Source organism: Helobdella robusta (assembly GCF_000326865.2).
Source record: "Helobdella robusta unplaced genomic scaffold HELROscaffold_4, whole genome shotgun sequence".
Lineage (NCBI taxonomy): Eukaryota > Metazoa > Annelida > Clitellata > Rhynchobdellida > Glossiphoniidae > Helobdella > Helobdella robusta.
The window spans coordinates 3,046,440-3,062,987 of record NW_008704902.1 but is presented as its reverse complement, the minus strand read 5'-3'; the positions used below and the strand labels follow the sequence as shown (position 1 = coordinate 3,062,987).

At 31.4% G+C, this 16,548-nt stretch overlaps 1 protein-coding gene across 1 annotated transcript; it reads left to right on the top strand.

Moving 5' to 3' along the window:
* Nucleotides 1-7,020: 7,020 nt before the first annotated feature.
* HELRODRAFT_66868 (hypothetical protein) lies at nucleotides 7,021-16,105 on the top strand (the record flags this gene model as incomplete). The annotated part of the gene is made up of 4 exons (XM_009024235.1): nucleotides 7,021-7,385; nucleotides 13,517-13,712; nucleotides 14,987-15,147; nucleotides 15,628-16,105. The coding sequence occupies 4 exons, from the start codon at nucleotides 7,021-7,023 to the stop codon at nucleotides 16,103-16,105; spliced, it is 1,200 nt and encodes a 399-aa protein (XP_009022483.1).
* Nucleotides 16,106-16,548: the final 443 nt, after the last annotated feature.

Sequence of the window (16,548 nt, the reverse complement as noted above, 5' to 3'; positions counted from 1 at the left end):
CCTCAAAAACTTACGTATCGTGTTACAAAATGAATGTTGTTTACTATAGCACCTATAGTTACTATTGTTACAGACATTATTAAATAACTGCAAAATACCTGTAAACATTTGAAAAAATTTTTGATTACATTTCAACGTTATTCCAAATGTACGGCACCACAAAAATTATCATTTCCACAAAAGAAAATATCACATTGAAACAAAAAAAGACATAGAAGTCAGATGAAGGAAGCAATCATTGGCGTGAATGTGAATCGAGGTTGAAAAGTTAATGCTAAATTAACTCATCTGTTATCATCGTCAGTCAATCAAACATGCTCCTACCCCCTGGACATAGGCATATTCATTTGCACACGTTCACACATGTTGTCATCGTCACAAGCAATCCTCTCACTCCGTCTAAAATAAACTTTCATCTCAGCAATTGTGTAAAATTATAAATTTAAGATAAACACAACGGAAAATTTTTTTTAATTTATATTAATGAGGTCTAAATATTAAACAGCGTCTTATGTAATCAGGCAATTTATTCCATTTGATGATTCCTTAGTTGCAAATATTTCTGACGGAGAGCTGCTGATTTTTAAAAGCTGGAAATGAACTTTAATAATGAAACGGCAAGTTTTGTAGTCATTTATCTCCAGTATTGATAAAATTTCTTTGTTGTTTGTTAAAAATATCATTAGTTTGCCGTTATTCATCAATAAAAATTTAATAAAAATCTTTTTTGATCATTGTATTATGGCGTTAGGTAAGATTTAAATGTGTTTCCCCATATAAGATTACAATATTGTAGAAGAGAATATATTAAGGTGTAATATAACGTTTGAAGAATTCTTTTCGGGATTCCATATTTTATTAAGCAATGTGACGATTAATTTCAATCTTTATATAATTAATGTGCTCTTTGAATTTTAAATTTGAGTCTATATATACCAGCAACAACTTGAAACTTTCAAGTTGGAGGTATCAACTTTTTCAACTACCTATAGCACCATAATTTTTAAAGTCAAGTTATTGGTATTATTTATTCCGCTGCATGTTAAAGGTATACATTTAGTTGTTTAAATGTTTGTATATTTATAACTAATTAAAAATGTTTACTAATTTTTATTTGTTTTTTTTGTTAGTTATGTTCAATATATTTTTTCAATTTTTAAGCTTTAACGCCATAAATAAATCTAATGAACCTGCCCTTATAATACTGTGAATATGTCTTCGTTACTAAATAATTTTTCAGGAAATGCCAACGAAAAGCAGGAATAAATTGTATTTAAATCTTCTGTGATAAAATTAGTTGGAAGAAAGTCTTATTCTCTTCAATCTGAACACTTGAAAATTTTCGTTTAAATTCGAAGAAACATTTTAAAAAGCAAATTTTTTTTCGAAATACTTACAAAATTAAACTTATTTCAAGTTATTGCACAACAACGTGTTTAATAAAACTCTCAGATGTTTGGCTTCTAAATGGTATAGTACACATTTTAAGCCTTGTATCTTGAACTTGTATCAGAACGATTGTACAGTAGAGTGGCCTTCCCAGAAATAATCAGTGTGATCGTTGTTCACGATGCATTTCATGGGTGATTGTCACCAGCGAATTAACATTCTTTATATGTAAACAACTTTCCTTTTAAAATGCATTTGAAGAAACAAATTTTGTTTACAATAAAAACAAATTTTTAAAATGTTTATTAGGAAATTCGAATCTCATTCACAGAGTAACATTAAGCTGGACAGAAACATGACGGACGACATCAGCACAGTTTTGAACTTGTCATTAATGATCTGCTTAGTTATTTGCGACAATTGATACAGAGCAGACGACCGATGTTTATGTTCTCCGTCAAAGGCAGGAAGGAAGGAAAGGAACATGCCACTTATTAGCGTGTGCCTGCGTATGTTATGTCCCACCGCCACAATGCCAATGTAAAATAAACTTCCGGCACCATGCTTTACGTCTTCATCCGATTCATTCTTCCACAATGTTTATGTTCTTTTCAATTGCTGGCGAGTCTTCTTGAAAATTTCAGCAATGTAAAAATTCTTAGGCAGCTGTATTTACAAAAAGGTTCTTTAATTTTATTGTTACAGGTATAATAGTATAATAGCGATATAATACTGTATAATATTGAGATCATATTATTACCCACCTGTTCATAAGTTAATTAAAAAAATTTTTTTTTTATGTTTTTTTGTTTGACATATTTTAAAAGAATGAGACATTATTAAACGGCAGAGAGTTTATAAGGACTCATTAAAGAACTCATTAAAGTTTGTAGTTAAATTTCGCTGCACGATCGTGAATGCCCCCACCATCTTTCCATTATACAAAAAATTAATCCATTGAACAACATTTCTTTCATTAAGCTTTATTATTTTTATTGTCATCTCGTTGGCGCGTTAGCTCAGTCGATAAAAGTGCCATGTTCCATGCAGTTACGCAATGGCCTGGTTCGAATGCTGTCTGTCCAAAACTAAAAGACCATCATAAGCCACGAGTGTGCGTGTGATGCGGTGCTTGCGCGTGCAGTGATGGCGGGTGGAGGTTGTGTGGTGTGGATAGTGCAGTACAACCTGTGTGGCTTGAATGTTTAAATTTGTGAATAATATGAAAGCAGTTTTGTTCTTGCCAGAGCCACGTATATAGACAGAGAATGAGAGAATATTTTGCTGCTTTGTTTTATTTTTATATTTTACAAACGTTTTTATTCATGTTTCGCATAATGTTTGAGTTCTAATCCTAATCCAAATTCGCACAAATGAAATAAGGATTGCAAACTTTGTTGCTAGTTGATAATAATATATAGAACTAAGATATTGAAACAAAAAATAATTATTTTTGCTGATCCGTTTAATGATGATAAAAAAAAGATTATTTCACCAGTAATTAATTTTAATATAAATTTTCAAATGTTACAGAACTGCTCATATAAAACATTGAAATAAAAATGTTTGAGCAGGTAGGGAATCAGTCTCATGTAAATGATGAATGTTTTAACTTTTGTTTAAATAGACAAAAATTATTTCATTTAAGAAAATAAGATTTTCAAAACAAATTAAATTCAATAAATAGTTATATTTAGAATTATGATCAGTTTGTGAATACGAAAATTAAAAATAATATCTCGTGAAAGTTATTTTTTCAATGGTGTATGATTTATTTCAAATTTAAAACAATAATGAAATAAAGTCTAAAAATTGACCAAAAAACTATCAATTTGTGAGTATCAGAATATGTAATAACTGTTTTAGTAAACTTAATTATAAAAATAAGTAAACAATATGAGATGGATAAATTCGTTAATCTAATGAAGAGAACACAAAAAGTTTAGATAAAAGTTTTTAAGATGTTTTATTGAAAAAATGCAACTAGACATTCTAAAAAACAGGAAGCCAGCCAGTAGCCAAAAACTATAAATAACCAGCCTTGTGGAACAACGTAGATCAGCTTGTGGACAATGTTTATAAGAGCGAGCTCAGGATGGTGAAGATTAACAAATCAATTCTTGCGTAGATCAAGTCCAAATAACATTCACATTTTCTTCGTAATTATCGATTTGAGAAAAACTCCAGAAGGCTATCGAATGTTTTAACATTTTATGAATTTTTCAAGTGGCACTAAGGTGAAGATATTTTTTATTTTTGTCAAGTGTGGCAATTAAAAAAGTAATGATCTTCTTACAATCGATTAAATTATTTATTTTTTATTCATCGCAGAAAGTGTTGGATGACAATTCAAAGAAAAAAAAACTTGTCAATCATTTGTAGCTAATCTACAGATAAATCTGAGATATTTTATTTTGAAAAATAATTTTAGAATTGCGTGCACAAAATAGTAGAACTTATTGTTTATTGAATCTTTTTTTTTGGTTTTTGTATTATACTGAAAGTTGTTATATAGCGCAAATATCAATCAAATTTAAACATTACTGTATATTTTACAGTATAAATTTCATTTTACAGTCAGCAATTAAAAAAAAATCTAATCTATCAAAATTTTAGCCAAAACTTCTACCTTGATCCTATGAAATTATTCCACTGTTTCATTATAAATGATTGCACACAATGTTAGAATAGCCGGTTTACAAAGTAATAAAAATTTTTCATCTTGTGACATTTCATCCACCGCACATTATTCATTGGTTTATTTGAATAAATTCTAATGCATTTCTCACAAAAAACAACATTTAACCTCTGTATATTATTTTTGGCATAAATCATTTTAAATATTATATAACTTATTTTATGTAAAACTGGTTCTAAATTTTGGTTTTGGGATTTTATAAATGAGGTGTCTGTTTGCGCTTGGCTCCATTCATGGATTCCAATGAATTTAAAAATATTTAAAAAATTCTTTGAAATTCATTAAATGTTATTTAAACAAAAGTTTTTTAAAGATTATTCATAAGAGTTTTAATAAAGTATTTTACATTTATAACCCTATAACAATCTATCTTATTATTTGTTGCGATATTTCAACAGGTCTTAATTTTACCATATTGTTAACACCATCGTCTTCCTCATCATCACCATTTTCATCATCATCATCATCATTTTCCTCATCATCACCATTTTCATCATCATCATCATCATTTTCATCATCATCATCATTTTCGTCATTTTCATCATCATCTTATCTCCATCATCATCTTGTCATCTTCTTTCTCATATTTATCATTCAACAACCTGTCAGCAAAACACTAATCCCATTTGATTTGAAGTGACATTTATGTGGCACACACGCTCGCAGGGTTACGTTAGTAACAAATCAATAGGATGATCTTTAAACGAAATAATAAAATCAACATAACGGTGACATTTTCGGTTTTTTTAAATCTCTAAAATAATGCTATAGAACAACATTTACGATCATTAGTTCTTTTTAATAATAATTATTATTATTATTTTCATCTTTATAATGATCAATTTATTAATTAGGTGGTCATCATATAAATGTTGGAGTCGGAATGAAAAAATTATTTTATCCCATTCTATTGAATGCTGACTACACTAAACTATGATGTATTATACTATACTATACAGACTACTCAAAATACTGCATAGGAAGTATAATGCAATTCTTAATATATCTAATAATCATTATACATTAATTTATATGAATAGATGGAACATTTATAACGCAGGTGTACACCTATCCTTGATATAATAACAATAATAATAATTTAGATTCATATGAGATTTCTACGTTGAATCTCTAAAGGATGCCTGCATATTCATCTGTCGTCGCGCCCGTAAGTGACCCACCTTTAAGTACTTGCATGTAACTCGTACATGTGGTATTGAAGTGCGTGCAGACTGTGCGGAGTTGACAGGAGGTCTGAAATGTTTTTAATTATGCACATGATAATCAACTAGGAAGCAGAGAAATCTCTTCCCCAATGCATGCTAATCCGCATGTTGTCCGCATATCTTTCTGGATGTGAGTTGCACGCTGTCTAATGTTCCAATGTTTAATGCTGCACACCTGCAGATTTTATGGTATTTCGTTTTTGCTCTGAGTACTTCGTTCTTAAGGTAAGTGCACGTTGAACTTTAAAAGGTTGTACCGAGTTTTAATCTTATAAATATTCAAATGTATTCAGAAAGTTTCATCAGCTTGATAAACTTTCATAAATAAACCATACTTATTTGTTCTTTTTTGTTTGTTAGAAAGCCTCATTTATCAATTAGTTTTATTATTTATTTTGCAGATTTTATTTTTGACAGATTTTGAAATTTTTTTAACTCTATGTGAAAGATGTTGAATTTTATCTTCCAAACACTCCACAGCAGACATTTTTAACGTTTTTTATTTTGCATTTTGAGATTATGGAAAATAATAAAAGAATTGAATTGTGAATTATACAGAGTAAATGTTGGTCCAAAACAAGTCAGTTTCATTTAAAATATTTACTCTCAAATACAAGCTGACAGCATCCAATTTATAAGTAAATTTTCAAAAGTTTTTTGAAATTACAAAATTTTTTTTAAAATTTTTTATTAACCTAATTTGACAAACGCAGAGCTGCGCGTAATGTGACGTCATATACATATATATATTTTTACTTAGCGCCAAATTATCTAAAGTATAATTTTTGTGCAACAGAGTGCTGCATACATATCCACCACACGTCTCTGCAGTTCAATCTGCGCCAGATGTTAACGAGCACACATTGTACATTAGTGCATACAAAATGTAAAATTTTCATACAAGTGGTTTTCAAGATAGTTTCCAAAAAATTGTCAAAAGAAAATTGTCAAATTTAACAGCCAACAAAATGTAAAGTGAGTGAAACTTATGGAGGACGGAGTCGAGTTGCTCTCCACCAACATCCCTCTGAATATCATTTCATAATGATAATACAAATGTTTATAAGGTAAGTAAAACAACAGTTTTGAAAGTTATGATTGAATATTTTTCCAAGCTCTTAAAATTTAATGAAAAAACGATTCATCAAATGTTGATTAGCATTAATTTCTGAACCAACAATTTATTGTAACTTATTTACATCAGGTTCTGAGAATTACAAAAGTTGATTAAACGTCCTACTTCAAACATGATTGATTTGATATCAACATCGCAATTCCATCTTATATTGCTCAACAACATCTGTTTCTACCACAGTGACTTGCTGAGGGACAACAATAACAAAACAGTAGACACCACAAAATATAACAACTGCATTACGGTGGCCGTATTACGGTTAATGCTTTCCTCACAATGCAACACGTACAATAAAAGCTGTTAATAAAAAATAAACAGAACGTAATAAAAATTGTTTTTACACGGACTATGGATTGCCATGCGATGTAATAAAAGTGATGTAACATTCGTCAACAACACCAACCAAAACAAAACAAATGTAGACAACATAACAACGTCTGCTAAATTAATGTAGACAACATAAAAACGTCTGCTAAAATAATGTTGAAAACCTAACAACGTCTGCTAAAATAATGTTAACAACAACAACAACAACAACATTAATTCCGTGGAATAATTCTCAGAATGAAACCATGCCGGAAAATCTGACGTGGATTGGTAATAAGCTGAGCGCATTCGACAGCATCTACCAGCCCTACCACGGCTACATTTGTCTGTGCGTTTGCTGCTTTGGTTTCGTGTCCAACCTCTGCAACATCATCGTGTTGACGCGCAAGAACATGATCAGTCCTTTCAATCAAATACTGACCGCGCTGGCCCTGGCGGACCTGGCGACGATCATCAGCTACATTCCTTACGCAACCTACTTTTACTGCGTGAAGAAGATCTCGGAAATGCATAACTACTGGTGGGTCTTGTACCTGCTCTTCAACACAAACTTCATCATCACGACGCACACAATCGCCATGTGGCTCACTGTTTTCCTCGCAGTTTTCAGGTGAGTTGATGACTTCTTTTGTTATTTTTTTATATATTGTGTGACCTTACCCGAATGGAAGACTAATTGCTCTAACATTTTTTATTTTTAGCATAAATTTAGCATAAATTCAACGATTAGGTATATGTATTTAAGTGCATGTGATTGTCGGTATATGTAAAATATATACAGTATGTGCTTTAAATGAATGTATATTCAAACAATAAATTTGTTTCTATGAATACAGTAAATGTTTAACTTGAAATGTAAATAAACAACAATAAACGTAAGTTTTCATTAATTCAACGTCATTTCAAATTGGACATAAAAAACGCAGGAACGCAATTTTCATCAGTTTGACTTCCGATTCACATTCACAATTTACGACATTTTACTTTTTATGTTCTTCAATAAACAAATATATATATATATATATTTTTCGTACATTAAGATTGCTGTTTTGATGTTCAAAGTTTTAAATGGGCGTGCTCCTCCGTACTTGGTAGGTAGATTGACTAAACGTGATTCAACGTCTGATTATCCAGGATTGAGATTCAACAATAGGAATTTGCTGGACATTCCTCAAACCCGTTTGGTGACTGGTAAAACATGCTGTGATTTTCATCAATAATTGCATATATATATATATATATATATATATATATATATATATATATATATGTGTGTGTGTGTGTGTGTGTGTGTGTGTGTGTGTGTGTGTGTGTGTGTGTGTGTGTGTGTGTGTGTGTGTGTGTGTGTGTGTGTGTGTGTGTGTGTGTGTGTGAAAAAAGTATTACGGAAAATAAAAGGTTTCTATGTTTTGGTTGAACATTCCAGCATTTTAGTGAAGTATTGAAAAACAACGTTAAAAATATTGGTGAAGATGTTGTTTATTGTTGATCAGTAAAATGGGCGCTTTGGTGATTTAGCAGATTGTTGTTGTTGGTGCCATGATGTTGTCATCGTCATCCGAAGACAATTTTTATCATCTAAATGGTTGATGATGATTGGAAAACATCTGAATTTTTGTTTGTTTTATGTTGTGAAATGAGTTTTATATTTTGAAAATAGCATCGGTTGAAAGCTTTTGAATAATTTCGCGATGTTATCTCTTCAATCATAAAGATTGAAACCACAAAAACAACATGCACATTTCCGCATAGGAAGTAAGCAATCATTCCTTTGTTTGTCAGACATACAACGCTTCATCAAACTTTTATCTGATATTTTATTTCAAAAAATTTTAATATATATTGAACAATATTTTCATTCATTTTATTTGTCAAACAAATTTCTCAACAAAATTTTTGACTATTCCTTTTTATTTCTACATAGAATTGATATTGTTAAAATGATGAACAATTTTTTGCCTCAACCATTTTATCAAAAAATTTTAAGCCTTTTTTTATTAAAACATTTAACAGTTAAACCATTGAACTTTACCGCTAAAAATTTAAAAAACATTTAAAGTTTGTTGCGATACCCTTCATGAGGTACAAATAGATGAATTATTGTGAGCTTAAAATTATGGTGTCAACAAAAGAGGCAGCTATAGAGCAATGACATATTATAAAACGGTGATGAATGAAATTTTATGATGTTCTGAGATAATCATCATTACGGGAGTGGCACTCATATAATGAAAGCCATGCTAACTACAAGCGATGGCACAGAAACTGAATTATACAGGCCTGCTTACTCTGTGTGGCATCCTTCACAATAAGTTGCCGTGCCACGCAATATCTACAAACATGTCTGCCCGAAGACATGCCAGTGTTTATTCTGTGTTTGCGTACGACTGTTGTTTGTTTGTATTTGTGAGTTTGTTGTTTGTGTGTATTTAACTTGTGTATATTTTATATTGTCTATATTATATCCGTTTGATTCTGTGAGTGCAGATGTGTGTGAGTATGTGTGAGTGAGGTTGGTTGTGTGGTTGGCTGCTCGTGGTTGGCTGTTTTGTGGTTGATTGTTTGTGGTTGTGTGTGTGTGGTTGTTTGTTTGTGTAGTTGGCTGTATCTGTGGTTTGTTTGTTTGTGGGGTTGTTTGTTTGTGTGGTTGGCTGTTTGTGTGACTTGTTGTTTATGATTGTTTGTCTAAACTTGGCAGCTGCATTCGCGCTCAACGTGATTATCTGAGATTATGATGCCTTGAAAACATGCCTTCAAACAATTATCATCAACTTCCTGGCCAGTAAGAGGCTTGTGATATTCGTGATTAGTGATATTCGTGATTAGTGAAATTCGTGATTTTGTGATTTCGTGAATAGCGATTCGGTGAATTATTTAAAGCAATATTTGATTTGTTTGTTGACGTTGTCATAGCGATAGATTTTAAACAATTTAAAAGTTAATTGTTGCATTAGTTTGAATTTACTGGAAATAAACGATTAGTTGATTTCTTCTGTAAATAAAGTTTAATAACTAATAACTGTTTGGAGTATTTTATTCAATCGAAGATTTGAACCCGTCGCATCGTAAATCGGTTACGACAGCGAGTATTATAACATATATTGACTTTTTAACAATTGTTGGCACTTGACCCATTTTAAACATTAGAAATGTATTGATATCAATGTTGACCATAAAGTTTGATTGATTGATTGTGCAGATTGCAGTAGGCCGTTTAAACATTCTGGATTCCATTAAATATTATTTCGAATTCGACTAACATAATTTTATTCTAAATGTTAATCTATCTAAATATGCGAATTAGTTCTTATTTATTTTTTATAAATTAAACAATGAAAATATGACTGAAAGTTTCACACGAAACTCACTTTGGCAATTATATTCAAGCTGTCATTAATGTAAACATCACCGTAAATTTCATAAAATTTTTATAGATACATTTTGATTGAACTCCAGTTTTACATGCGGTGAATCTGCACCTCACCTTTATTACAAATCTCATCTCGTCTTCTTCTCCTCTTCAAACAGCAACAAACAATCTTCGATACATTAAAATTATTTAGTAAATATTTGAAATTTATGTGAGTGTGTGTGCTTGCGATTAGCCTACCAGAAAATGAATTGTTTGTGTGTTAGCTTTCTGTGCCTTTCTGTGCCGCTTTTGTGGGCATTTTCCTTGAAAATGGATTGAATCCGTGCGTGGGTTTTCCTAAGTGAGCCGCCATTTTGTTTCGCAGAATCATTTGAAGCAATTGTTGAATGTTTTGATTACATTCATCATGTTTTCAGCTAATTATTCGCATTCCATTCAAAAGCTTTTTGAGTGGGTTGGATGAATTTTTTAAATAGAAATATATCAAACGTTCGTTGTTATTTGAAACGTTAGGTCGTGCACCCCCTAAAAATCTACTTTACAGACTTCATTAAGATAAAATGTTTACCTCAATTTAGATTTTCTTTGAAAATTTAACATTCAAAAACTGTTGAATAGCTCAGTACATTTCAAAATGAAAACATTTTGTTAATAAACATTGCTAGCACGAGGTCCATTCGAATGTTTAATGTTCAGTTTTAGAACGTCTGCTTAAAGTTGAACAATATTGAAACTTTGTATGGGTCATGAGGAATTGAATGAAACTAAGACAGAAACATTCAGTAATAATGTAAATATTTGCAATGCTATCTTGAGAATGAATTTGTGGACACGTTTTCATAATTTGTCGAGGGGTTTATAACGATATCAAATAGGATTTGACATTTTTTTATTTGAGAGAAGTTCAACAATGCATTTGTTTTTTGTTTAGTTGTTCATACAGCTTGTAAGTATTTTTGTGTACGGCTCATTTGACGTTGAGTGGTGAGCGGTGATGAGAATCATCAATGATTCAGATGATGGTGGACGTTTGGCTACCGTTTGTAAACTGCATCTACTCTACACACACTCTTTCTCTCTCTTTCTCTCTCCACTCATAACATCATTCTCATTATTTGTTGTGGCCTAAAATTTTTTGATTTATTAAACTCATTTTCTTCTGTATTAGTTTTTAGGGAATTTTTTCACATTTCTTATTTTTTTTTAATTAATATTGTAATTTGGTGGAAGCATGGAGCGATGGTCGGAGAGGCTTGACACTGGATCAGAGCTTGCCACAAACACACAATGTTTCATTAGCAGCCATTTGCATGCTGCATTCCTTTCTGATGAGGTCTTAATGTAAAATGTTCCTATCATATTCATCTGTGGTTTCGTTCACGTATCCACAATTTCAAACTTCATCATCTCTTATCACTCACATCATCATAAGGTCAGTAATGTTTCTAATCAAGTGAACACAAAAATTATGTCTTATCGGGATATATATTAAAAAAGTTCCTTAATAATGTTTCGGTATTTTTTAAAAATTTTATTAGCTGAAACGTTTTTAAAGATGTTTATAAAATATTGAATTATATGTTCAATTTGTCGCGAAAATTAAGAAACTTTTATGTTTTTTATTATGCTAATCGTTGATTTCAATAGATTATTGTTTACAGTAGCAGCGAATGATAATTTTATTTTTATGTTTTTTAATTATGGAAATTAATTGATCTCACATGCGAAATATTTTTATCACTTTAAAATAAGATTTCTTTTTATTTTACTAACCCTTTAAAATATTATTAATCTAGACCAATGTAGACACACTTATTTTGTTGGTTTGATTTTTGTCCTATCTACATACCACGCACTCAAATTTAATCCTTCTTCATTCAGATTGTTTTACAAAATAATATAATTTATTTTGTGTTAATTAATAATTTATTTTGTATTACTACTTATATTACACATTCTGATAAGTTAGAACAGACGGTAAAAATGTTCGGTGAGCAACTGCGAAAGCAATTGAGTAGTGACCGACTTCAACTCTGTGTTTAAGTACAAAACCAAACAAGTTTGAGTGCCTGTCACGATGCTCGCACATGCATGCAAAATAAATTTAGACGTCATTGTTCGTTGACAAGCGTGTGACTTGGAAAGTAGTTTGTAAGTGCATGGAACTGAGCGAGGAAGTTAGACATGCATGACCTGTCAATGCAACGGCACTGTTTTTCAGAGTTACGATTAGTCCACTTACTTTCTACATTTGCATCACCTGCATCGCATCTTTACAACGATCTTAAAGTTTGTTAGAAAACAACCTTTCAATTTGGTGTTCCGTCATGAAGTTGAACCACGTCATCTGTGGCATCTGTATGATATCCTCCTGGCGGGTTTCATCGATTTGCTGATTTTTAATAAATAACATCAAACATTTATTTTCAAAAATTTCTCAAATGCTGATTCAGTATAATTTTTATTAAACACCGACGAGTACTACATACGTTACGCAACAAATGTGTTTAATTCATATTGATCAAAGCCATAATCATGGTTTTAAAACCTTCGTGAACTAATATTAAAAATATTTTTTGTAAAAGCATTTTTCCAGCAAAAAACAAACTCAAATTAAAACTTTTTTAAAAAAAATGGGAAAAAATCTCAAATACAAAAATGTGCGCAATCCTAAAAACGTTTGCGATGAATATTTGTTCCGTATAATGTCGTTGAATTCAATTGTTCACTTTATTGTCTTCTGACTGTCCTTTAATGACGGCCATCTTACTCCAAACGACAAAAAATCTATTTCAAAGTAATCTCACCAAATGTCACACTTTCCTTCCACAACATGTGAAAATATTTTACAAGCGCCCTTAATTAAGTCATAAAAACGTCATTTGTTTGGGTCGATCTGTAAATGTCTTTAAATTCAATTACAAGAAGATTATTCGCAAGGAATAATCTCTATCAGGTTTGCCCTTTAAACAGCAAAAAATATTCACTGGGCTTCCCTTTTATCCTAATTTTTTTCCGTTTATTACAAAGTTTCTCAACAAAGTTTTATTTAAAAAAAACAACTCTTCTCAAAAACTTGTGCTCTGTAATCAATATAACTTTGAAATAATTTGTTAGTACGTTGACCAGTTAAGAACCTCAGGATGGCCTAATGATAAGGTGTCTGATCCGGGTTCCAATGCAAACAAATTTTTAGTTAACATTTGAAGCTTTAATTTAAAAGTAATGTTTTGTGGTTTATAATACTTTAAAAACGATTAACTGAATTCATAACATCAATGAATTTTTAAACTATTTATCCAACCAATCGACCAACCAACTAACCAAACAACCACCCAATCAAGCAACCACCAAACCAATCAACACAGGTACCTTGTGGTGTGCCATCCAACAATAGGTTCAGTGCATTGCAACCAGAGATCTTCCCTGCTAACCATCATCTTCGTCTACCTCATCACTCCCCTCATGTGCATCCCCATCTACATTCAGTGCTACATTGCAGAAGATGATCATGGCCAGTATTGGTACAAGTTCGAAGGTTTCGCTACTGAGTTTTACAAAAGGGTTGGCTTTTTTTCTTAATTTAAATCTAAACAAAAATCTTTACAACGTTGATATTTCAATGACTTCACCAAAGTTTGAATAAATTTTTTAAAATATTTTTTCCAACATGGAATATTCATTAGTTTTAATTTTTGTTTACCGATTAAAAGTCAAGAAATTATAAAATGTAATGAAAAAAGGCCCAAACTTATTGGTTGTATTTGAATGCTGCTATAACATCCTTTAAAGTGTGATTTGACGATGTGAAGTTTCCGACAGCATAAAAAGAATATTTTTGTTAGCCGTTTTGTTGTATCTCGTTAATCCCCAGTGTTCAACTTACAAAGTGCTTATCTAATGCTCATTACTAGCATGTCATTCCTGACTGCTTCTCATTTTTCAAGAAATAAATTGTTATTCTAATCCAATTAGTTACACCAGCATCAGTTTCCATCGTATGGTTGGTTGCAGCTAATAACATTATGCTCATCGTCTTATTGCACAATCAACAGTCAGTATAATATACAACATTGTCGAATAGAACTCGGCAAAAATACTGTAGTAACGATTAATTGGTCTTTCTCGCTTAACCCAGCCAGACGAACGTGTCTCATCAACTCTTATTCAGCAGCACTAGATTGATCAATTATTCACTTTCCTATCCTTTTTCATCTGAACAGATGCATTCCTGATTGGATTAACAGTGTAATTGTGGTGCATTGCGAGTCGTTCCAGTTTTGTGATCGAGACCCTGAATGATGTTTTTAAACGACATAGCATTCACTTTCACTCGCAGTAGCAAAAATTATTCAGGAATTTCTGATTATTTGAACTGAATCTTTATTTTTAAAGTCATTTTTTGAAAATAAACAAAAAAGAAAAATGTTAATGATGTTTAAATAAAAAATGATCGATTTACCCGCTGGACCGAAGAATGAAACTGAATGTACCTGCTGTATTTATGCACTCCTTGGTTGCATCTATGTAGCGTGTCAATGTATCGTATCTATCTATCTATTTATTATATATGTATATTTTTTCTATTTGTTGTATCTACAATTTGTTTTGTTAATTTTATCAATGTATTGTACTGTAGCTATGTATTTATTGTATCTAGCCATTTTATCTATCTCTCGAAACTGTTTGACAAAATTATTTTAATGTAATTTTCTTTGAAGTAGGTTGATTTTAAACGCCATTAATTTAAATAATCATTTTGATGTATATAAATTTCACGCTGGATAGTTTCAATTAATTTTCTTCCTAACCAAGCACCAACCACCAACAATTACCAGGTCACTTACTTCATATACGCCGGTTTCTTCAAGCTGGCTCCCTGCATTTTGCTGACCGTCCTGAGTTTCCTCCTAATTGTGACGATCAAAATTGCCGAAAAGAAAAGACAGCAACTGCTAGCCAGCAGGCAGCACATCTTCAAAAAATCTTATTCAGGTCAGTCTAACAGAAGCAAAATGTTTTGCAACAACAAGACGAATAAAAAATCTAGAAAGATTGAAGAAGAAAAAAATGAAGTTGCAAATTCGAACATTTTAGTTGAGTTAAAAAAGAAAAACAGCATCGAAGAAAATAAAAAGACACAAATTATTGATCCCCGTAACATTCTCCTGAATGAAAATTATTTTAACAAGACATCAGAGGAGTTAGTCATGGAAACATTGGCTACAATCAGCAGCGGTAACAATAATTACGTCGTCAACAACGACACACCAAACACAACCTCACCATACACAGAAACAACAACTGTAATAACAGTTGCAACAACAACGACATCAACATCAACAATTGTTGCAACAACAATCACACAACCATCAACAACAACTGCCGATTCAAACACAATCTTCCAATTGAATTCAACAAAAAATGCACACAACACTCACGCAGTCTCCAGTGATTACAAACCTTCTGCTACCAACAGCTCAACAACTCCTCTAAATAAAAAAACAAAATCTCGAAATGAACGAACTCAGGAAAGCGTAAGGACAACTGTGATGTTGGTTGCAGTTGTCCTGTCGTTTGTGTTTGTTGAGCTGCCTCAAGGAGTTCTCGTGGCACTCAGTGGCATCAATTATTCCTTCTTTTTTATGGAGATCTACAAGCCTCTCGGCGATATTTTTGATCTGCTGGGTCTTTTAAATAGCATCGTCAATTTTGTCCTGTACTGCACTATGAGCAGGCAATTTAGAGAAACATTCGTCAACATTTTTTTTCATTGTTGCATAAACGGTAAACAAAAACGCAGCACAAAAAATAGCAAGGAAACAAAAACGAGAAGAAATGATTGCAAGAATTGTTTGGGAGGATGTTGTGGTTACAAAAAATTTTGCCTTACAACATCCGCAGCTGTCAACGATCACACGCTGATAACCAGGCATAACCACACCAAACAACGCTAACGTTTAATTACATTTTAAATTGAATCAAGTAGAACAGAATTTACTGGAACACTTGTAACTATTATTGCTTCAAAACTTATCTATTAAAAGTTGTCATTTCTGTTTTATTTTGTTTCTATGTACGAATTAGTAAAAAACTTTTTGTCATAATATTAGAAGAACGCCAAAAGTTTGTGTTGCCAAAATTTAATTATTTAAATAAAATAAAAATGTTATACATGTATGTACATTTAATAAAATGTTGTGTATATATAAGTACAGTTAACAAAATGTTGTATACATTATTACACTTGAGTATATTTACTAAAAAGTTCGTATATATAAGTACAATTGGTGTTTTCTACTTAATAAAAATGTTCTATGTTACGAATACACCATTCGAATCATCAAATGCTCAAAAGTTCAAGAAGAAGACAGCATTGACCATATGTTGAAGTTCTACA